General features: G+C 36.8%; 1 protein-coding gene across 1 annotated transcript; it reads right to left on the bottom strand.

Moving 5' to 3' along the window:
• Window positions 1-3,487: 3,487 nt before the first annotated feature.
• On the bottom strand, window positions 3,488-23,793 carry LOC138306990 (BRCA2-interacting transcriptional repressor EMSY-like). The gene is given in 25 exon segments (XM_069247598.1): window positions 3,488-5,224; window positions 5,908-6,072; window positions 6,517-6,596; window positions 6,951-7,033; window positions 7,671-8,065; window positions 8,249-8,409; window positions 8,726-8,913; window positions 8,915-9,111; window positions 11,743-11,864; window positions 12,931-12,992; window positions 13,448-13,601; window positions 13,976-14,156; window positions 14,728-14,856; window positions 15,219-15,325; window positions 15,677-15,814; window positions 15,972-16,139; window positions 16,517-16,649; window positions 19,161-19,270; window positions 19,488-19,701; window positions 19,912-20,138; window positions 20,617-20,736; window positions 21,102-21,277; window positions 21,418-21,492; window positions 21,760-21,925; window positions 23,687-23,793. Coding segments are annotated over 24 exon segments (3,609 nt in total). The 5' UTR covers window positions 21,921-21,925; window positions 23,687-23,793; the 3' UTR covers window positions 3,488-5,161.
• Between the last annotated feature and the right edge of the window lie 127 nt (window positions 23,794-23,920).

Raw genomic sequence — 23,920 nt, 5'->3', positions numbered from 1 at the left:
CAGGATCATTTCATGCAAGTTTCAGCCAAATCGCACTGGTAGAACTTGAGAAGAAGTTAAAATGTGTTTTCAAGATGGCGGCTGTGGCGGCCATCTTGGATTTCGGATCTACCCGAAAAGTAACAACACTTTGTCGGGACCATGTCAGGATCATTTCATGCAAGTTTCAGCCCAATTACACCTGTAGAACTTGAGAAGAAGTTCAAAATGTGTTTTCAAGATGGCGGCTGTGGCGGCCATCTTGGATTTCGGATAGACCCGAAAAATAACAACACTTTGTCGGGACCATGTCAGGATCATTTCATGCAAGTTTCAGCCCAATTACACCGGTAGAACTTGAGAAGAAGTTCAAAATGTATTTTCAAGATGGCGGCTGTGGCGGCCATCTTGGATTTCGGATCGACCCAAAAAAAAACAACACTTGGTCGGGACCATGTCAGGATCATTTCATGCAAGTTTCAGCCAAATCGCACCAGTAGAACTTGAGAAGAAGTTCAAAATGTGCTTTCAAGATGGCGGCTTTGGCGGCCATCTTGGATTTCGGATTGACCCGAAAAATAATAACACTTTGTCAGGACCATGTCAGGATCATTTCATGCAAGTTTCAGCCAAATCGCACCGGTAGAACTTGAGAAGAAGTTCAAAATGTGTTTTCAAGATGGCGGCTGTGGCGGCCATCTTGGATTTCGGATCGACCCGAAAAATAACAACACTTTGTCGGGACAATGTCAGGATCATTTCATGCAAGTTTCAGCCAAATCGCACCGGTAGAACTTGAGAAGAAGTTCAAAATGTGTTTTCAAGATGGCGGCTGTGGCGGCCATCTTGGATTTCGGATCGACCCGAAAAATAACAACACTTTGTCGGGACCATGTCAGGATCATTTCATGCAAGTTTCAGCCAAATCGCACCGGTAGAACTTGAGAAGAAGTTCAAAATGTGTTTTCAAGATGGCGGCTGTGGCGGCCATCTTGGATTTCGGATCGACCCAAAAAATAACAACACTTTGTCAGGACCATGTCAGGATCATTTTCATGCAAGTTTCAGCCAAATCGCACCGGTAGAACTTGAGAAGAAGTTCAAAATGTGTTTTCAAGATGGCGGCTGTGGCGGCCATCTTGGATTTCGGATCGACCCGAAAAGTAACAACACTTTGTCGGGACCATGTCAGGATCATTTCATGCAAGTTTCAGCCAAATCGCACCTGTAGAACTTGAGAAGAAGTTCAAAATGTGTTTTCAAGATGGCGGCTGTGGCGGCCATCTTGGATTTCGGATCGACCCGAAAAGTAACAACACTTTGTCGGGACCATGTCAGGATCATTTCATGCAAGTTTCAGCCAAATCGCACCAGTAGAACTTGAGAAGAAGTTCAAAATGTGTTTTCAAGATGGCGGCTGTGGCGGCCATCTTGGATTTCGGATCGATCGAAAAGTAACAACACTTTGTCGGGGACCATGTCAGGATCATTTCATGCAAGTTTCAGCCTAATCGCACCGGTAGAACTTGAGAAGAAGTTCAAAATGTGTTTTCAAGATGGCGGCTGTGGCGGCCATCTTGGATTTCGGATCGACCCAAAAAATAACAACACTTTGTCGGGACCATGGCAGGATCATTTCATGCAAGTTTCAGCTAAATCGCACCGGTAGAAACTTGAGAAGAAGTTCAAAATGTGAAAAGTTAACGCACGGCGGACGGCGGACGGCGCACGGCGGACGGCGGACGACGACGGACGAAACATGACGACTATAGGTCATCCTGACCCTTCGGGTCAGATGACCTAAAAACACGATTCAGCTCCATGAAGATTAAAAGTGGATAAATATAGAACATGAGTGAACTGTCTTCTGTAGAAAAGCAACATTTGCTTCCATCCCCGCACACAACAGCCTGTCCACCATCTTGACTTCTTGGTCGAAGCTCAACGTTATAATGATGTCATGTAATGGTGACGTCACAATACATTCACGTTGAACTTCCCGCCATTACAATAGTGCCCGCTTGCCCAGGCACTATTGCAAATAGTAGGCACTATTGCAAATAGTACCCATGTGTGTAGCCAATCAGAATCCAATATTCTGTCACGTGATGTACTAATATCCTCAAATATATATGTATTCTATAGTACATAGAAACTGTTGTTTTCTATTATCCTCTAGTATGTATTCTATGGTACATAGAATCTGTTGTTTTCTATTATTCTCCAGTGTGTATTCTATAATACATAGAATCTGTTGTTTTCTATCATTCTCCAGTATGTATTCTATAGTACATAGAAACTGTTGTTTTCTATTATCCTCCAGTATGTATTCTATATATGCATAGAAACCATTGTTTTCTATTATCCTCCAGTATGTATTCTATAATACATAGAATCTGTTGTTTTCTATTATTCTCCTGTATGTATTATATAATTCATAGGAACCGTTGTTTTCTATTATCCTCCAGTATGTATTCTATAATGCTTAGAAACTTGTTTTCTATTATCCTCCAGTATGTATTCTATAATACATAGAAACTGTTGTTTTCTATTATCCTCCAGTATGTATTCTATAATGCTTAGAAACTTGTTTTCTATTATCCTCCGGTATGTATTCTATAATACATAGAAACTGTTGTTTTCTATTATCCTCCAGTATGTATTCTATAATGCTTAGAAACTGATGTTTTCTAGTATCCTCCAGTATGTATTCTATAATGCATAGAAACCGTTGTTTTCTATTATTCTCCTGTACATATTCTACAGAAGGAATGTGCTAGTAACATCTGCTGTTCATCAGTGAGCCTTAGGCTGTCAATTGTACATGATCTCTGTTACCCTGAATTAAAGTCAAGGCCATTTACTTTCAACTTATATGAAGGTCAAAGTCAAACTGGGTAACTCTTCATCCCTGTATGTTAGCAAATTTGATCCCATGTGACCTTAAATGAAGGTCAAGGTCATCCATTTGAACCGACTCGATAGGCTCTCATGAAAGCATGCTACACGTCTTGGATTTTAAAATATCTGTTCATGTGACCTTGTATTAAGGTTTTAATTATCAATTTTGAACAAAATGTGTAGCCCTTAATCCCAACATGCTACATTAATTGATAACAAGAAGATAAGATTTTACCATATTAGGTCTAATGTGACCTTATACCTAATTAAATGAAGGTCGAGATAATTTGGTAGTACATCTTGTATGCTACAGGCCTAATATCAGCTCTCTAATCACATGCGTTATCACCAAGATTTCAGCTCCCATTTAGATTCCTTGACATTGAATGAAGGTAAAGGTCACCTTATCTTGATAACTCTATACATGTTATCCCAGATTGCTGCAGAAGTAATATCAGGTCATTGGGCTTCTTCGTTCAAGAGAAATCTTTGAAAGGTTGACGACACACAGACAACAGTCACTGTACCAAGGCATGAGCTAACTTGCCCTTGATAGCTAAAATTACATCACACTGATATTCATCAGAGCAAAATTAAAATAACAACATTGTCAGTTTTAATTCCTTTTATTTAAAATGTAGGTGTGAAATATTCTTAACATGGTAAATTTAGGTAGGATAACAGACGAGATGAAACAGATAATGAATGAGATGAAAGTGATGTTGAATGAGATGAAAGTGATGTTGAATGAGATGAAAGTGATGTTAAATGAGATGAAAGTGATGTTGAATGAGATGAAAGTGATGTTTGAATGAGATGAAAGTGATGTTGAATGAGATGAAAGTGATGTTAAATGAGATGAAAGTGATGTTGAATGAGATGAAAGTGATGTTGAATGAGATGAAAGTGATAATGAATGAGATAAAACAGATCAAGACGATGAATGGGATGAAACAGATAATGAATGAGGTGAAACAGATAATGAACACAGAAACAGCCGATATAAAAATCTGAAGAACTTGACCGATAGAACAAACATCTTAACAAAATAACAGACAATAATATCAAATGCATACATATTCAGATGCTATGAACATAATGCACCATATCTTTATGACGGTTAATAAACTTAATTCATTGACAATGAAGGATACTATGTAATTTAGCGATGACGTTAAATTGGAGGCTAGGTATCATCACGATAAAATCACAAGAAATCATAGTCATGATTTGTACCAGAGGAAGGGGTTAGTTCCACGGTAAAAATAACTACAATATTGCTGTCTCTGTATACACATCACAAAATGGTTAAGTACACTATGTATTACACATATGACTTGGCTAATACTACCCTAGAAGCGTAGCATCTAATATTACTCTATTATTAGTAATACTGAATAGTATCAATGTATTAAGTCATAAAATTAAGGATAATCCTCATAGAACATAGAAGGTAACTCGATTATACCTTTACTAAAGTAAATGTGTGTCAAGTCATAAAACATGAACAACTATATGGTTGACTTAGTGGTGACGAGAATTAAAAATTTATTCTTTTGTTATGTTACATTTTAAAGTCCACTATTCAGTATCCATTTAGAACATTGCAATGTCTGCTAACATACATGGAATACTGGATTATGCGTAACCTATTGCAGAAAAATCACGTTTGCTCAAGTCATCTAAAATGTTCAAATGATAAAATCAATATTGCACAGGCCCCTTTTACTTTAATGTATCTAGGATTACATGTACTAAAGACATACCATGTCTGAGAGTCACTCATGTGTACAGTCCACTCCTTAGAGTGTAGTGTCCAAGTCACTAGTTCAGCACCTAGTCATCTAACATACGTGCACAAGTTTATTTTTTGCATCCTTACACTGTAGTTTATCTCCCACAGTTTTTGATTGTTGATACTGGAAGCACAACAAATACTGCAACATGTAGTCTTTACATTCTGTGAAGCACTTTCTCAGATTCTCATGGAGAACAAGCTATACTTTCTCAGTAGTCTTTAAGACAAATGTCTCCTTGACCGATATTGTAAGGTCTTCTTTGCATTGTTTGGACAAGTATCCAGCGGATAGAATAAACTATGGCCATTGTAAGCGGCACACCTCCGTGATGTGTGTAACCCATACTAGGAATGTACCACTTGATGCAGGGTTTAATTTCGACAGGTGAGGCCACTCGTCCTTCTACAGGGATAGCACCTTCGGCGAGATCCTGGCGGTATCACTGGGTTAGGTTTGTATACGTTAAGGTTCTGGTGATCCCCTCACGGCCTTACTGGACTTTTATCCAGGCGAGACTTCTTTGGTGATGGTGAGGATATCTGTGCCTAGAAAAGTAAATACAATAGAATCAATACAATGAAACAAGGGCTGTTCCAAAAATATCCACATGGGAGGCACTTTTTGAGACACCAAAGAAATATTTACATTTTTAGAATCAGGAATATAGTGTATTAAACTGATCTCAACTTATTTTTTGTACAACAATATGGGCTATAGTCCAAAGTGTTTCAAATTGGAACAGGGACTTAGCAGCCATCTTGGATATCTCTGAGTCATTAAGGGCGTACCAGATTAAGGTATAAGAAGAAAGCTGGAGTAAACACAAAAAAACACAATCAACCCAGTGGTCAGTACCTAGCTACTGACTATACATCAGGACATCTTAACCACATGGCCCTTGCGTCCTCAATACCGCAGAATAACATAATTTTATATATCATAGCTATGTTCAACATGAAAACCATTGCTGAGAATGTTTTGGATAGATCAGAGATATAAACCCTGAGTTATGAGATAGTCAAGCAAGCTATAGGGACCACCTCTAAATAAAGATAACATACTTAATAATACTTTCTCGAAGTCTCAAAAGGTAAATTTCAATACAATTTGCCCTGTGTATATAGACTACTAGGCTTTAAAGACCATTTTGTTCTTGGTCCCTTGGGTGGTCTTTATAGACAGGTTTATTGTTTTTTTGTTATTATTTTCACCACCACAGTATAGATACCTTTTGCCACTTGTCGAGGAGCTTCTCATATTCTGACATATAAAAGGCGAACACTTCGTCACAGTCGCGGCGGACAGTGCTCCCCGGGGGGTTATAGGTGCGACAGTTATCTCTCACCAGTAACATGTCTGTGTGGAAGTCTTCTTGATCTAGATAGGTATTAGCCTGCAGAAAAAAACCCATCAGCATTTACAACTCTGGTCCAAATAGGTATTAGTCTTTTGAAAAATCAATTCTACCACATATTCTTATGTAATGTTTTCTAGCCCAAATTACGTGGTTCAATAGCCAGGTTTAACCGACAAAAAGTACCGGGTACCACCCGAAAATGAAACTCTTGGATATATGATAAAGACATTCTAATTTCAAGCAGGGCCAGATTTTAAATGACTTCTCTAAACAAAATGAAATTGTTGACAATTACATATGAAAAACACAAAGGGAAGAATGTTCAAAAGGTTTTCATTTTTCAAATAAAGGAAATCTTTCACACTGATACTGATAAGTTACTGAAGATTTGTATTTCATTTGAAACATTCTCCTGTTTTGCTAGTGATAAGATATAGATCACTAGTCAGAACAACCCTGTGTTATAAGCTATATTCATACCTCCAATTTCTTTTTTATTGTTCCAAAGTCCATTGGATGTTTGATAATGGTGTAATAGTCAGGAACTTCATTACGATCCACTGTAACAAAATTAAACAGAATGAAAATATTTCACTTCATGTGAAAAGTTTGCATACAAACCATCTAACAGTACCAGGTTAAAAACATCTGGGTTTCCTACACCAAAATGACCATAATTCATATCAAATATTAATCATCTTGTATCATTTTTATAGTTGTCAGGTTTGAAAATGAATCAACATAAATTCTGTACGTTAAAAACTCAAAACTTATACTGAAATTTTACTCTGATCAATCCTTAATTCTTAATTTAACATTTGTTTAACCTTTGTTTTAACACATTTATCTGTTTTAGTAATTTTATTATAATACTTTTTTTCTGCAAGGTTTGTCATTATAAAGTAAGCTCCTACCAGGTTCTGTGAACCATGACGCTGCATTCAAGTCTCCTTTCTCACGGTTCAGTCCTCGGTACCTTGATACTCTCTGAATCAGCCTACAAATAATATCAAGTGTTAACAAACAACACAATAACTGATAAGTTAAAACACAAAACGGCAGCTCATAGAACATTAGAAAGACACTGATTTCAGACAAAAGCCACATTTCTTTCCTAAAAGTTAGATGGTGGAAGAGTGGTTAAGACCTTTCGAAATATTACCACAAGCCCTCCACCTCTTGGTCATGAGTTCAAATGTCATGTGGGGATGCCAGGTACTGAAAGCAGGTTTTCCTCATGTACTAGGGCTTTCTTCTGCCTTCTAAACTAGGCATATCCTTAAATGACCCTGACGTTAGATAAGCTGTGTTCATGAAAGAAAATGTTTTAAAAATCTTTGCTTTCTAAATCAACTAGAACTGTCACCAGAGTGGACAAGTAATACCCCCCCTGCACAAATTTAGTAATAAATCCAATAAAAGGGGACATTGCAGAACCCTATATAATTTACTCAACTCCTCTCTATTTGGGTTCTGTGTACCAAATTTAATCAAAAATCTGTCAAGTAGTTAAGGAGTAGTTGAACAGACAAAGCTTTGTCTACACGCAGACAGACAATCCGATTCCAGTGTATTACACCCCCTCCCCTTAACTTCGTTATGGGGGGTATAGCAAAATAAGCTAAAGAGCTTACCCTATACATGACCTGATCCAGGAGCCTTGGCCTTGGTTTGGAGTCTCATCAATGTTAGAGGGCGCCTTCCTCTTCCTCTTACTCATTCTCAGTGAAGCACTGAGATCGAGTCCGGCCACCTCCTGACTGTCGGAACTGTTACCCATAGAAGGACTTGTGACCACACCTAAATCATCGAGACCAGACATCTCGGCCCTGACGTCAGCAGGGTCCACCATCTGGGCAGTCTCCACAGTGACGGCGTTGGATGACACCCCACTAGACATGCTGTCTGACAGACTGCCTCCGAGGTGGGATTCTAAGTCGTCCAGTGTGCCTTCCTGTCCCATTACTTCCACTCCCTCAGTAAATACACCTCCCTCCTGGGGTAGAATCATCTCTTGCTGGGCAAGTGGCTACAAACACAAATTACAAGTTAAAATTCTTTCTCTCTTACAGAAATGCATTTCAAAATAAGCTCATGTCGTGTGGAAAGAAATTATTCATCTTAGTAGCCATTTTTTTTAATTAGCATACAATATGTAAATGATCCTAAAGTGCTTTTAGATATGTTATACTGTATGATATTTAGTATTTACCGGGTGTCTTGTGATATTTATTGTGGCATTCTGACGAGATTTACTCAATTCCTGTATGGGAATGAAGCTGCTGGACTTAATATGGATGATGGGCCCACCACTCCCTTCCTCGCCTAGAGTCACATCTGACGAATCAGTAGGCACCGCTGTTGTTTCAATAGCTGTTGTAATAAAATATGATTAACATTTAACATTAGTAGACTAAAAGACTTAATAATGGTTTAGTCATAGAAATATTGTCAAGAAATTCATCAGGTTTGTCATAGAGATATTGTCAAGAAATTCATCTAAATTGACCAAATTTAACATTATTGTTATAAATAATATATGATTTTCAGAGCAAAACGCTACTGAAAACTGACCTAGCATATTACTGGCATGAAACAGTGGCTATTCTGCAGTCTTATATCTTTACATAAATATCATAAACGTGAATTTTTTTTTAAGTAATTATATTTCAGAGCTTTGCTGCCTCACCTGGTTGTTGATCTGTTGGAACCTCCGCCTGACTGTCGGTTTTCTCCACCAGAACGTCCTCCTCTATGAACTGATAGGGGTCAAGGTCAATCTGGGCCTGGGCCAGTGAACTACTCAGCAGGTCAAATGTTTTGGCTCCTTGGGTTGGCGCATCAAGTTGTGTTCGTTCCAGACTAGGCGTAGAGGCGACGACAACGGTTATCGGAGCCCGAGGTGGCAGCCACAGTGTAGAATATACCTGTCTGAGGATCAAGCTCTCCTTGGAAGTTGAGGCCAGGACCGAGATGCTCAAGCTCTGGCTGGGAACCCTCTCCTGAGTTCTGTGAGGAGGGAATACTAGTAGTGGTGTCCACTTCAGCATTATCTGTGGTCAGTGATGACTGGCTCTGCACAAATAGATTTTGTTATGATGACAAGAATTCCAAGCAAGTGGGTGTGTCGCCTGCACAACAGTTTAAGACATCACAAGAGATAGTTATTCACAGTTGAAAATATTGTATAAAGTTTTACTGAATGCCCGTAACTGGCCGAAAATTTTGACATGTTATTTTTTCTTCAATTATCTATTCAAAACCATACGTTTTAATGAATAAAGCTGTGAAAATCGTTCAAATGGACAGACAAACATATATGATGCCTTATAAATGTTAGTTAGATCATATTGGTTATGCACTGTGAAATTCTTGTTTTTTTTAAGCCTTATACATGTTTTGATGAAAACATACCTTCTGAAATCACTTTACAATTACTAATAATACTGTACAAATGTGAAATGAAATTGTAGACAACAATATGGCTTCATGGTCTGACCGTATGTACTCATTTCACTACACAGAAAATGTTAATATAATGATTTTTGGCAGTAAAGAGGACTCCACATAAACGAATAACAGTTATTTGAATATTTCGGTTATTTGCATAAAATTCTGCGGTCCCCATTTTTTCCTTCTTTGTCTTTGTTTTTCAACTCCGTGTATTTGCATAGACTTTTACATGACCTCCGGTTATTTGAATAAAATATTTGGGAAATTCTAAAAATAAAATCGAATATTTTTCAATTTTGCAATATATTTTTTGCGAAAATGGCCGATTTACTAGAAATCATCATGGTGACAGATTAACGTTATCGTATGGCTTGTTATTTTATGCATGAATCTGCAAAGGTATTGATGATACGATATGCATCAGCAGCGGTAGATTATTACTTTAGTATCATCACTGACTCAAACATCTAATTAAAGCATCTGAACTTTCAAATATGTTTATTTATCAACGTAACGTACCTTAGTTCGCGATCGGTTGGAGAAACCGTGCTTCCTTACAACAATCGCCATTCATGAGTAGTCTCGTTCAACCAGAGTCTTGTTGACTACCACAGACATGTGCAAATCAAGCGTCTCGTTGAACGAGACTTAAAAGCATGCAAAGTCGGCGTGCAATGACTACCGCAAGTTTCGTACAGTATGTAGGATACAAAAGATACTTGCTGCGTTGTTTCATTGCTACTTGAATATGTATTAATTTCTGAAATGTTATCAAGCTATTAGCCGTATAGATCAACAATACAGAGAGAATTCTCAAAACACATTTTGGTCCAGTGAACGCATGGCTTCATCACCTGCCGCCATTTTCGAATTCTTACACATGTATAAAAACAAACACTACTAGTTGATCGGCACTTTTGAAGTTTAATCACGATCGTAAGTTCATTTTGCCAGGCAAATGTACATAAATTTGTTTATTATTTAGGTTCAGAATTATAGACACAAATTCAATCCTGTTTAGTTATTGCATTTGATATATCGATCGTTCAGCTGTTTCTCAAATATTCAATTGTCAATCTAACGTAGAAAAGAATCAAATATTTGAATATTTTTTGTTATTAAACAATCAAAATCGATTTACAACTTCGAAAATAATTACTTGTTCGTTTTAAGTGTAAATAATTTACGTATTTATCAAGTAAACGAAACGATATCTATTTGCTTGTTCACATACATATGTATGAGGTCAAACGAAGGTGCAAAATGTCAACTCCGCCTATTCGAATACTCCGGTTATTTGCATATTTTCTTATGGAAAATGACTTATTCAAATAAGCGGAATCCTCTGTACTGCCAAAAATCATTTTCAGTTCTTATTTGTACATGTAAATTAAAACCTGTCGATTGAAAGTATTGTAATTCTCAAAATGTGGGTAACTGTTGGTGTTGAATAACATATTAAAAGCTCGTCTTGATTCGTGAGTGTGAAAAATACGGCACATATAACTTAAATAATTAAGTGAAGTTATCAAGTCCCGTAACTCTTGCAAATGTTGATGGATTTTGACCAGTATCAAACCCATCCTAGATCTCATTGATATCAAGCTATATAATACCTTTGGTTGAAATCGGATGAACATGAAAAGTTTTAATAGGTAACACTTCTATTTCTTATACATGAAATTTCTTTAATTCAATTCTTTTGAGCTCTAAACTATTTTAATATACATAAAATAAACTTAGCTTTTGTACCCATGGTTTCAAAGCACCACATTTTAAGAGACTCTATTATGTATTTAGAGCGAGACAAAACTAAAAGCCTTTCTTACAAAAGGTGAAAGGATATAGACCAGAATAAGACAGTTTTGAGAAAGATATTCGAGAGATGTTTCTATAACACAGCTAACAAGAACTACCATTTCTAGTCATCTACTGAAAATATAAAAACCTGTATGGCTAGGTGGGAGAGCACTTCAAAGTATACCAGTACTCAACTCGATATGCGCTCTTCTAAGAAGAGCACTCTTCTCAGAAGATCTTCCACCTCATACATGGAAGAGCTTCCAGAAGCAGAGGAGCTACAAATTGAGTGTCTGGAAGTTATATTCTAGAAGTAAAACAGGGCAAATCGAGTCAGGCTCTGGACTGGGTAGTCATGTTACTATAGTTTAACATTCTACTGTATTGCTTCTTAACACCTGAAAAAATAGTAGACGATTCACTAAAACAAATCTTATTGTTACAGTGCCTTACCTCTGATGTCCCTAGGTCCGACTGTGAACTCTCGGAGCCTTCCATTCGGAGAAGGGATACTGGATCTAGAGTTGGGGCAGTTCCCTCTGAATTTGGCTGGTTCAGTATTTTCATTGCTTGCTCTGTGATGTACAATAGACAAAGCAATTTTAACATGTTTTTAAATTCATTTTCTGAGAATAACTAAATTCCTAGGATGTAGATGTCTTTGCTTCAATACAGTATCTTAAATAGGACTTGCTGGGAGTCCAAACACATTGTCAATATGGATATGAGTAACATATACTCAGTCCCATTTCATAGTAATGGAATACTGATATCATTGTGTATATAGAGAAAAGACATCATAACCAATTTGTGGAACACCACCACTACAATTCCATTCACAAATATTTTAGAATCCTGTCTTTTATCCTGCTCAGATTTTATACAAACACTATTTGTATCAGAATCCTGTCTTTTATACTGTACAGATTTTATACAAACACCATTTATATCAGACAAATCCTGTCTATTTATATCAGAATCCTGTCTTTTATCCTGTACAGATTTTATACAAACACTATTTATATCAGAATCCTGTCTTTTATCCTGTACAGATTTTATACAAACACCATTTATATCAGAATCCTGTCTTGTATCCTGTACAGATTTTATACAAACACTATTTATATCAGAATCCTGTCTTGTATCCTGTACAGATTTTATCCTGTACAGATTTTATACAAACACCATTTATATCAGAATCCTGTCTTTTATCCTGTACAGATTTTATACAAACACCATTTATATCAGAATCCTGTCTTTTATCCTGTACAGATTTTATACAAACACCATTTATATCAGAATCCTGTCTTTTATCCTGTACAGATTTTATACAAACACCATTTATATCAGAATCCTGTCTTGTATCCTGTACGGATTTTATACAAACACCATTTATATCAGAATCCTGTCTTTTATGCTGTACAGATTTTATACAAACACCATTTATATCAGAATCCTGTCTTGTACCCAGTAGATTTTATACAAACACCATTTATATCAGAATCCTGTCTTTTATGCTGTACAGATTTTATACAAACACTGTTTATATCAGAATTATGTCTTGTATCCTACACAGATTTTATACAAATACTATTTATATCAATCAAATTTCTCTTTATCAAACTATTGAGCTTATCTTACCTATTGAGTAGAATTGCTGTTGAGAAAGCTGATCTAATTGACTCAAGTCCACACTTGCCGACCTACAAAAAAACAATGCATCTCATGCTATCAATTCCATCTTGTAATTTTATATATGGATAAGCCAGGTTTATGAAAGTTATAGTCACTGGACAGATAAATGTACAGCCAATACCTGGAAACCGCTCCACATTTTCCTCAAACACATGACCTATATGTGGAGGGCTAAATATAGAATGCCCAACACATAATCACTTGGTGTTTTCTTTCCCAATGACTTTTAACAGCGATTTTATTTTGTAAATTACAGTTAAACACTATTTTGTACTGTACTTATTGTTCAATTCTTTTCATGCCAATTTATTTTTGTGAATTTATTATCGCTGTTTAATTTAATCACATGTGAAAATCTTTTCGTTCACAGCATTTCTTTCATATCCATACACAAATAACTATGAGGATTTTATGGATTAACAAAATATTGCTTATCATCTGAAGCCCCTCTGTTTAAATTTACCTTTGAACTGTGACCTTTGGCTTTGCTTGTGTCAACTCGGAAGTCTGTATTTCTACTCCCGATTCCAGCCCTGAAGTCTGGTAGTTCTGACTGCTGTCATCTGTGACATCATACTCGAACCATTCATTGTTAGGTAAGGACTGAGACGTTGTACCTGTCGATAAACAAAATATATAAGATTATCTTTATCCTTTTTCTACTCAATATTTATACATAAAATTGTCAAATCAACCCACTGTATTATGAAGCATTCACAGAACAGAAATTTTCGTTGTTATTGTTGTAGCTATTGTTCCTAACAGTGATTTTATTTTATATATACATCATTGGAATGACTTTGACAATGAACCATGAATATTTCTTACTCAAGAAATGATCTTATAGTTCCAACTCGTGAAAGCAGTATTCATAAATATCTTTTGTTATATCAAAGTGGCGTATATTGCAAGTTTTTGTTAATATGATTGAGGGCACAAAGAGATATTTAAGGATTTAGCAGCAATGATGTGTAATGACTGTGAATCTTACTTTGAGTTGATGTATCACTGTCCTGTGAGCTGACCGACAGAGCGGCCATAGCGGCCTCGTCCAGGTTGATGGTGACATCGCCGGACGTCTCTGAAGTACTGTCTGGGACAATACCAGCTGCATGAATGAGATCTGCCAACAGGGATGTGGTCTTTCCTCCTTCTGATTCAGATCTAGCTCTCTAGAAATACATCATAACAAGAATATTATTCCAGTGACAAATGCGAATCTCACTGATAAATGTTTTTCATAGGGTTAATGTTTTCACATTTTTTTTTGGTTGCAAAAATTTGAACTGTGGTCGCAAAAAATTTATCTGCTAAAAATTAAGATATAGATAATTAAGATATAGATAATCATATATGTACCTCTATTAGCAAATCATGAAATTTTAAAACCAATTAAATTTAATTTTCTGATTTTTAGTCAAAATCACGAAAAAGTTTACCTGAAAAAAATAACCAGCTAGATATATAGTAAAAAGATTTTTTTTTTTAAAGTAAATGTAAACATAGTTTTTTAATATCTTGTAGGTTCATTTCATCCCTATTGACTTTCAGGAAAACCCTGAGAATTAGATTATTTTCATCCCTATTGACTTTGAGGTAACACTGAGAATTAGATTCTTTTCATCCCTATTGACTTTGAGGTAACAATGAGAATTACATTATTTATATCCATATTGACTTTAAGGTAACACTGAGAATTATTTACATCCCTATTGACTTATAAGATGGTACTGAGAACTGTACCTGGCGAGTGACAGCCTCCAGTTGTCCCGGCGTCGTCACTATCACCTTCCTCTCCGTCCTTTGACTACCCGGTGTTGTCACCACTATGTGTTTGGTGGAATCCTGCTTCTGTAGAAAGCTCACTAATTCCTGAAACGGGATATCCAACAGTCAAAACTCTTGTCTGAATTCATGTCTATTGTTAAAATTGTTAAAATTAAGTTTAAAATATGGAGAAGATTTTTTTATATGAATTTAGAATGAAGCATTACACCAAATACCAATGCAAGTTTGAGGAATCATCTCCTTGAACCAGAATAAGACCGCTGTAGTCTGGTTTGGTTATGGACTGGCCTGTTCATTAGAGGATGAGACTGAATGAGGTATGTATCATTACAGAAGCTGCAGTAGGTTTATGATATCTTCCTAACAAAGATATTAAAGCTGACTTTATATAGTCAACCAAAGGAACATATACAGTATTATAAATACTGTCAATTAAGTATGCTTACTTTTTCAAATGGACTTGAGATGATCGTTGTTCCTTTAGAAGTACCACCCACTCCACCCTGAGCTTTCTTTGGCTGTGTTTTCTGTACAACTATCACATTTGGTTTTCCTGGAATCAACAATGTCATATTCTCTTCATATTTATAGCAAAATGATGAGAATAGATATTCCAATTTAGTTTCACCCTAATTATAATATCATTTAAAGATGGCAATTTTTTTTCTGAAAAATAACTGCAGTTATTATTATTTTTTTTTTTACTGTATATGAGGATAAAGTGGAAAGTGTTTATTTTGCAATGTCTTCCTTTTAGCGATAATAACTAATTTTTTTTGCAACATAGTTTCATATATGCATGAAATAATTTGTGTGGGAGAAAACATCATTACCGTTAATTTCCACATTTACAAATACAAACGTTCCAGACTTCATTTCTTACATTGATAAAGTGAGCTATTACCTGAGCCTCCTGACTGAGACTTGACCGCGGTCAGATGTAGGGTTTTGGGACTGACCGTTACTACATTACCAGAACGGTTTACACCGGAAATCACTTTCCCTCCTTGCGTTATGTTGAGTATTTTTGTCCCAGACTGACCTGAAGTCAGAAAACAGACAATGAACACTGAAGTCATACAGAAAAACAAATTTTCCAAATTCCCACATTTTAAAGACAAGCAATGTATTTTATTGACCTTACAAAATATGAATAATGATAAAACATACAACAAACATAAATATCCTGATACCCCTACCTATAGATGTCACAGGCCTTGTCACCATGGTAACACTTGAGGTGGCAGTAGATGAGCCTGCACTAACGACCACCACTGGTGTACCACTACTGTTTGAGAGCTGTGTGGGCTTTGGTAGGATCTTACTGGTACCACCACCTGGTATACTTTGTGTGATAATCTTCATACCTACAAAACAGATGCATATACATTCAGGATATGCTTTCTTGAAAAGAAAAAGCACCTACCTAAGGCAAATTGTTAAATCATCTTTTTGTTTAACTATGAGATTTTTTTTACAAGTCCGTTTTTGACTTAATTTGTTTTGAGGGAGTTCTAAAGAAGCTCAATCATGAAATACAAGGTAACACAATAGGACAGAATGTGATGTATGAAACATCATATAGACAGTCCTAAAACAGGGGCATAAAAACAGGGATAAATCATCTTTGTGATCTATTCTACATTTCCATCTGTCATACTGTTTGGTCACTGACTTCATACCTCTGTCGTGATGTATGTCTGACAAGAGAACCCTACTACTAATTATGAGATATTTCCTTTACCTCCTTCCTGACGTATCTGTATGGATGAGGCCTTGGTAACAGGTTTGATCTGAATGTTCTGTGGACTCGGCTGGACAGGCTGGGGTCCCATCGGGATCACTACACCAGGTTTGGGCTGGCCTGCTTGTGTAAACTGGGCAAAAGAAAAATGTCTTTTTAGGACATAGTCAACTACACAGTGGACATTCAATAATCCAGACAATGGTAGTGTTATGTGGTCAGGGTGGGAAAATGTTATAAAACTACCAGAAACACATTTGTAGGTTAGCTCCTTTATTTCCTTCGCGCAAGGCGACAACTTCTGTGTAATTTGGCAAGGGTTGACGAAGACCCGAACTTCACTTTAATATTAATTGTCATATTTTCTCTGTATATTGCACTGCTTCTTTCAATGTACAGAGCATGTCATGTGTTACTAACTTATGGGACAATACCTACCCACACTAGGAATAGCATGCATAGTATCTGATTGGACAGTCAGGACGAATCAGGTATTTTGCATTTGCCAGGTGTCATAACAAGTTCATCTGCATTTGCCTGGCTACAGATGTATACATCATGTACATAGTGTCTTGTCCTCCACACCCAAAACAGCCGCACCCACATACATCAATATTATAGGAAATATAAAATACAAGTACCACCAGATATACACATTAAAATATTTCTCTCTGCTACAATAGTCTGGAAATTCAGAGTCCAGACAGAAATGTCAGAGAATGGATTACTGTATTGACTAAGATAACAAATTGACAAAGAATTTGCCAGTTTTGGATTATCAATGTTTTTCAATGTACATAAGCTACTGTACATCACATGTAAATCTGATATGTTTTTGAAACATTTATAATAAATACAAAAGGCCCAGAGGGCCTGTATTGCTCACCTGGTTTGTAATGCCAAGTAATGTTCTGAATACAGGTTCATTGTTTCTTTTCTGAAGGAATTTTAATATTAACCTCTAAATCCCCTATTGGGCCCCACCCCTCCCGCCCCCAGGGGGTCAGAGCCAAAATTTATACAAGTTCTGTTCCCCTTCCCCCAAGGATGTTTGTGGCCAAATTTGGTTACAATTCATGTAGAACTCTAAGACTAGTAGCGATTTAAAGGATTTACCTCTATTTCCCCTATTGGGCCCCGCCCCTCCTGCCCCCGGAGGACCAGAGCCAAAATTTATACAAGTTCTGTTCCCCTTCCCCAAAGGATGTTTGTGGCCAAATTTGGTTACATTCCATTCAGAGCTCTATGACAAGTAGCGATTTAAAGGATTTACCTCTATTACCCCTATTGGGCCCCGCCCCTCCTGCCCCCGGGGGGTCAGAGCCAAAATTCATAAAAGTTCTGTTCCCCTTACCCCAAGGATGTTTGTGGCCGAATTTGGTTACAATTCATGTAGAACTCTATTACAAGTAGCGATATTAAGGATTTACCTCTATTTCCCCTATTGGACCCCCCCCTCCTGTCCCCAGGGGACCAGAGCCAAAATTTATACAAGTTCTGTTCCCCTTCCCCAAAGGATGTTTGTGGCCAAATTTGGTTACATTCCATTCAGAGCTATATGACGAGAAGCGATTTAAAGGATTTACCTCTATTACCCCTATTGGGCCCCGCCCCTCCTGCCCCCGGGGGGTCAGAGCCAAACTTTATACAAGTTCTGTTCCCCTTCCCCCAAGGATGTTTGTGGCCAAATTTAGTTACATTCCATTCATAACTCTATGACTAGTAGCGTTTTAAAGGATTTACCTCTATTTCCCCTATTGGGCCCCGCCCCTCCTGCCCCGGGGGACCAGAGCCAAAATTTTATACAAGTTCTGTTCCCCTTACCCCAAGGATGTTTGTGGCCAAATTTAGTTACATTCCATTCAGAACTCTATGACTAGTAGCGATTTAAAGAATTTACCTCTATTTCCCCTATTGGGCCCCGCCCCTCCTGCCCCCGGGGGACCAGAGCCAAAATTTATACAAGTTCTGTTCCCCTTACCCCAAGGATGTTTGTGGCCAAATTTGGTTACATTCCATTCAGAACTCTATGACTAGTAGCGATTTAAAGAATTTACCTCTATTTCCCCTATTGGGCCCCGCCCCTCCTGCCCCCAGGGGACCAGAGTCAAAAATTTATACAAGTTCTGTTCCCCTTCCCCCAAGGATGTTTGTGGCCAAATTTGGTTACAATTCATGTAGAACTCTATGACGAGTAGCGATTTAAAGGATTTACCTCTATTTCCACTATTGGGCCCCGCCCCTCCCGCCCCCAGGGGACCAGAGCCAAAATTTATACAAGTTCTGTTCCCCTTCTCCCAAGGATGTTTGTGGCCAAATTTGGTTACATTCCATTCAGAACTCTATGACTTGTAGCGATTTAAAGGATTTACTTCTATTTCCCCTATTGGGCCCCGCCCCTCCTGCCCCGGGGGGGACAGAGCCAAAATTTATACAAGTTCTGTTCCCCCTCCCCCAAGGATGTTCGTGGCCAAATTTGGTTACAATCCATGTAGAACTCTATGACTAGTAGCGATTTAAAGGAAATGTTGACGGACGGACGGACGGACGGAGGACGCCGCGCCATGACATAAGCTCACCGGCCCTTTGGGCCAGGTGAGCTAACAAAATTAAACCTTGATTTTCTTTTCCCTAAAGATTTTACCGTGGTGAATCTCTGTCTAGGTACGGCGGTCTTGAGCCGAGGTTTAGGAACGCTGACAGCTGGTGTGAGGAACGTCATAGTAGATGTTGTCACCACAGTAGGAGTGGTACCTAGAGAACAGAATGGACTTTTCATTATACAGTAGTCTAAATTTTTAATCAAGTAGCTTTTAAGTAAATATGTTCTTTAAGGCTTCATTAGCATTCTCGGTTCAAGTCAAACAATCAAAATCTAGAACAAAAGCCTTTCATTAATTTTGTCTTCCTTCCTTTCCTTTTTTAACACAGAAAACTAGAGAAGATATAAGTACTTTTTACTTTGACTTACATGTGGAAGTTGCTGTAGACATAGTCGGCGTTGCTACGGTAACAATATTACCCAGACTGCCGTTGGAGGAGGTGACTGAAGTGTTGGGGAGAATGATAGAAGCTTTGCTATGTCCACTACTACCAGCCAGAGAGCCGACAGTTTTCACCACAGGAACTGTAATAGACTTCTGCAGTACGCTGGGGGACTGACCAGAACTTGACACCAAGATGACCTATCAACAAAACATCTGATATGTCATTACCTCACAAAAATGTTTTGATATTAATATCATTCACTTCTAAGTTATAAAACTAAAGTCAAATGGGATTAGGTCTGAAAAGACAGTGGATAAACCATATAGCATAATGGTCTTTCCCTCTCTTGTTTTCATAACTACTTGATGGACTTTTTTTATTGAAAGTTAAGACAATGGTGCCAGTACCTTCTGTGATTGTGTAATATTGGTGGAAACTTGGGAGCGTCCCTGAGGACTTTTGCTGATAGTGATTTTCATTGGTGACATTCCTGATACAGAACTAGCAGCAGTGGTGGTATATGTAACTCGAGGGGTCTGAGTGCCTGCTGATGGTGACACAATGGTTTCTGTGGATTGACTACGTCTCCTCTTCCGACTGATTGGCTCCTCATCCTCCTCCGTGTTCAGTCCTCCTGTAACAGTGAATATAGATACCTAGAATACAGCAATAAACAAGAGTAAACATTTTCTGAAATTTTTATCGTAAATGTTTAAAACTTGTCATACACTTAGACAATATACACATCACCTGTCAGAACAATATTTATTTCAAAAGAGTAATCTCTTTATGCAATATTTCTTGAATTCATAAACCACAATGCCTTCAAAACCTTGCATTGTTTTTGACAGTGTCAATGATAATTTGATTCTCAATGCATTATACAGTAATGTAAACTTCACACTTCAATTCCCAAGGTTATATTTCAGGTACAAATAATGACAGACATTAAGGCCTTTCAGCTCCATCAAAATCAGCAAAATCCATCATAAAATCACAAGGTTCTCTCTCTTTTTTTAAGCAAATAATTCTTTTTCAACTGCTTGTACAACATTCAACCAAATCAGTCTAACATAATGGTCAATAAAATATAAAATAAACCAGAACTTTACCTTTAATGTGTATTGACATGCCACTAGGAAGGACTACAACATTGGAGCTTGGACTCGAGGGCCGCGACACTTTGCTGATACCACTTCCCACTGGAGTGGTAGGACTAGACACTGTGTTTACTGAAAAAAACGGAAAATAAATTTTTATGTTTATGCATTATCAAAAGCAGAAGATTTAACTCCTTGAATTTTGGTTTGAAGATTTTCTTGTATTACGTACTTGTGTGAAAAGTTAGTTATTTCAAAGCACTTACTCTAATTGCATTTTTTTATAGGGTACTCAAATTAGCACTATTTTCATTCACCACTGTGCTCTTAATTATAGGGAAAGCGATAAATTTCAAATACAAACAGCAAGTTTAAATACATACAAGATTAATGAAAATAAATTTCATTTTATTGTTCAGTATTTTCTGTTGTTGAAATTGATAATTTCACGAACCGACTGTTTTCTTGTGCTACAACTTTAATTATCAAGAACTCACCATCCTTGTTACCAGTGTGTGAGGGACTCGGCATACTGGCGTTCTTCTCCGCCTGTATATTAGCAGCATGGTTGGCTGTGACTGTGAATGCCGTCTGTGGTACAAGCCTGGGCATCAAGGGGATTAGTCGCCTCCCTTCTATCAGCCACTCCGACTCAGTGTTAGGGCCAGCCATGCTAAAAATAATGAATGTTGACATGAAATGTATCATTCAAAACCATACAAGATGACTATACCTGATTGTGATGATGTTAAAAATTACATTTCAGATTTACTTTTAAAATCTTTTTTTTTCTAAAACTGTAAAATGCCTTACCTGTCAGCAATGGTAGAGAGTTTTTCATCATTGATGGCCCTTCGTACTTCTGCTCGATGTCTTTCTGTTGATATGCTATAAAAATAAATTAATCAATGACAAAAGACATTTGAATGAAAAGAAAAATCCTGTCAAAATAATATGGAATATGGAATACAACATTGTTTAATGCTTTAACATCCAGAAATACCTTGGACATAAAGATTTTGATCATATGGGCAGAGTATATTATGGGTTACAAATTACAGGGAACATTCTCTGTCAGAATACCATTTAATCAATTAAATAATGTCCATAATATTATGTATTTTTACAATTAGTAATATAAGAATATTTTCAAACCTAAGACTTTGCTGTAAGTCCTGCAGTATCCTTTTCTTTTCTTTGTTGAGATCTCCTTGTGCTCTGAATGCAGATACAAGTGATGAATAGGCTTCAAGCTCAAGGCGCCTCAGGATGCGCTTGCATTCATCCCGTGACATGTCAAGCAACATTGGCCACATCTTATCTGAAATAATATCATGAAAAGAATTTTATCATAAAGATGAAAAGGTTGATAATAGATTTTTCTATGCATGTTCTCTATATGATTATCTGTTCTAATTTTTTTTCACAGGTAACCTGGTTAGCACTGTAATATATTGCTATTTGATACCCACCAATTTCATTTAGATTGATATAAATTTACATCATTTTCTTTTCTCCTGATACAAGATAATGATTCAGCCATAGGTTAAATGCATTTTGCTGACAGGAACATCACTGAAATAGTATTTACAGAGCAAAACTTACTTAAATGATCTATATTGAAAAAGAAGAAAATATGTGCTTATACATATATCTCCTTTTTCTAACATAGTTTGGTATTCAGTTTGGCATATATACTAGGGTCTATATTTTCTAATTTGAAAATTGGGCCCCATGACATTTGTAATTGGGATTTAAAATCATCATTGAAATTGGAAGCATGTTGTAATACTGGGGTTTTGGGATCCCAAAATAATGTGAGTAAAGTAAAACTTAACGTCGAATAGTCACACCATCTGGTGATGACATCATTTGACGCGAGTTTAATGACGTCATAATCAAAGGAAAATGACAGCAAATTGTACTTAACTCACATTGTTTTGGAATCTTAAAACCCCCATATTCAATTATTTTTCAAATGAAGTCATTTGTATATGAATATTATTCTCTTGTCATATTGAATCATTTTTAATCCACACATCAACTGTAAATATGTAGTACCAATTGGAAAATTAGCTATCTATTGGGGAAAACATGCCCATTTCTGATTGGGAATGGGACCTTATATCACCCCAATATCACCACAGAATATATGCCATGCTGGATTCAATCGACATTTGAATAATTTTGAACAATTTTAACTGGTTTCACAGTGTTCTAGATTTTGGAAAAGCTCTACATCAGACATTTATCTATTAAAAGCAAGGGTAACTTAATGTTGACAAAAGAAATGGTAACTTAATGTTGACAAAAGAAATGAAGTCTACTATCTTCTACTACAAATTTAAGGGACAGTCTCAAAGGATTGAGCGCATTTGTCCCTGGGACAAATCTACCAGTACCAATGCAATTTTATTTTAGGGATACAATGACTAAATTTACTGCATGTAGCAACTAAAAACCTGGATTCAGATAACATTTTTGGCATCACATTTTAAATTAATTTTAAGTATAATCTTATTTAATCCACTAACCCTAAAGACAAATCTTGAACTCTTCTTATTCTAAGACTGGAATAAGTTCATTTTGAAACGTCAGGAGTTAAAATTTATAGCCATGTGTAAAAAGACCATGATTAATTCATATATCTTTCATTTACATCTTTAATTGTTGAGTTTAATTGCATGTGTTTTGGAGCAGATTTATACAGTAGCAATCTATTTGTACTCAGTCCTGCAGTTTTTGAGCTCAGCAAGAATGGCAACTTCCACATAAATATGTAATTGAAATAGGTTCTATGGATACGATAACAATTTAATCTGCACATGAAGTAATTTTGGTCGAAGAACATTTTTGGGACCGAAATGACTAACCACGACCGTATAACACACGTGACCATATCATGAAACTCTTATAGGGGTTGATTCGGCTACTGCGTGCAAAGCAGTGTGGCTGCAACGCAAACGTTCGCCGACATACCGTTTTGACGATAGTATTTCTATCGATTGCAAAATGTTTCGTGCTAGATGCGTAAATACATCGCGATAATATTGTAACTTAATGTTATATCTAATTTAATTACCTGTTCTGCTATCAAAATATTCTCAAATTAACGAGAAATCTTGCGTTTTTTCATCCACTGTGTTCACACAATTCTACATGACCTCCATGTTGAAATGGCGGGTGATGAATGCGCATGTCTTCAAAAGGCAAAACTAGTCGTTAAATGAATATTTATTACAAAAATAGAATATATTTATCCATTTAATTAGTCGTTTTTGTTTACTTTGCATTAAAATGAAATTATCAAGTTTGA

The sequence above is a fragment of the Argopecten irradians genome, chromosome 14, assembly GCF_041381155.1.
Source record: "Argopecten irradians isolate NY chromosome 14, Ai_NY, whole genome shotgun sequence".
Classification (NCBI taxonomy): Eukaryota; Metazoa; Mollusca; class Bivalvia; order Pectinida; family Pectinidae; genus Argopecten; species Argopecten irradians.
This window is presented reverse-complemented; position numbering and strand designations above follow the sequence as displayed.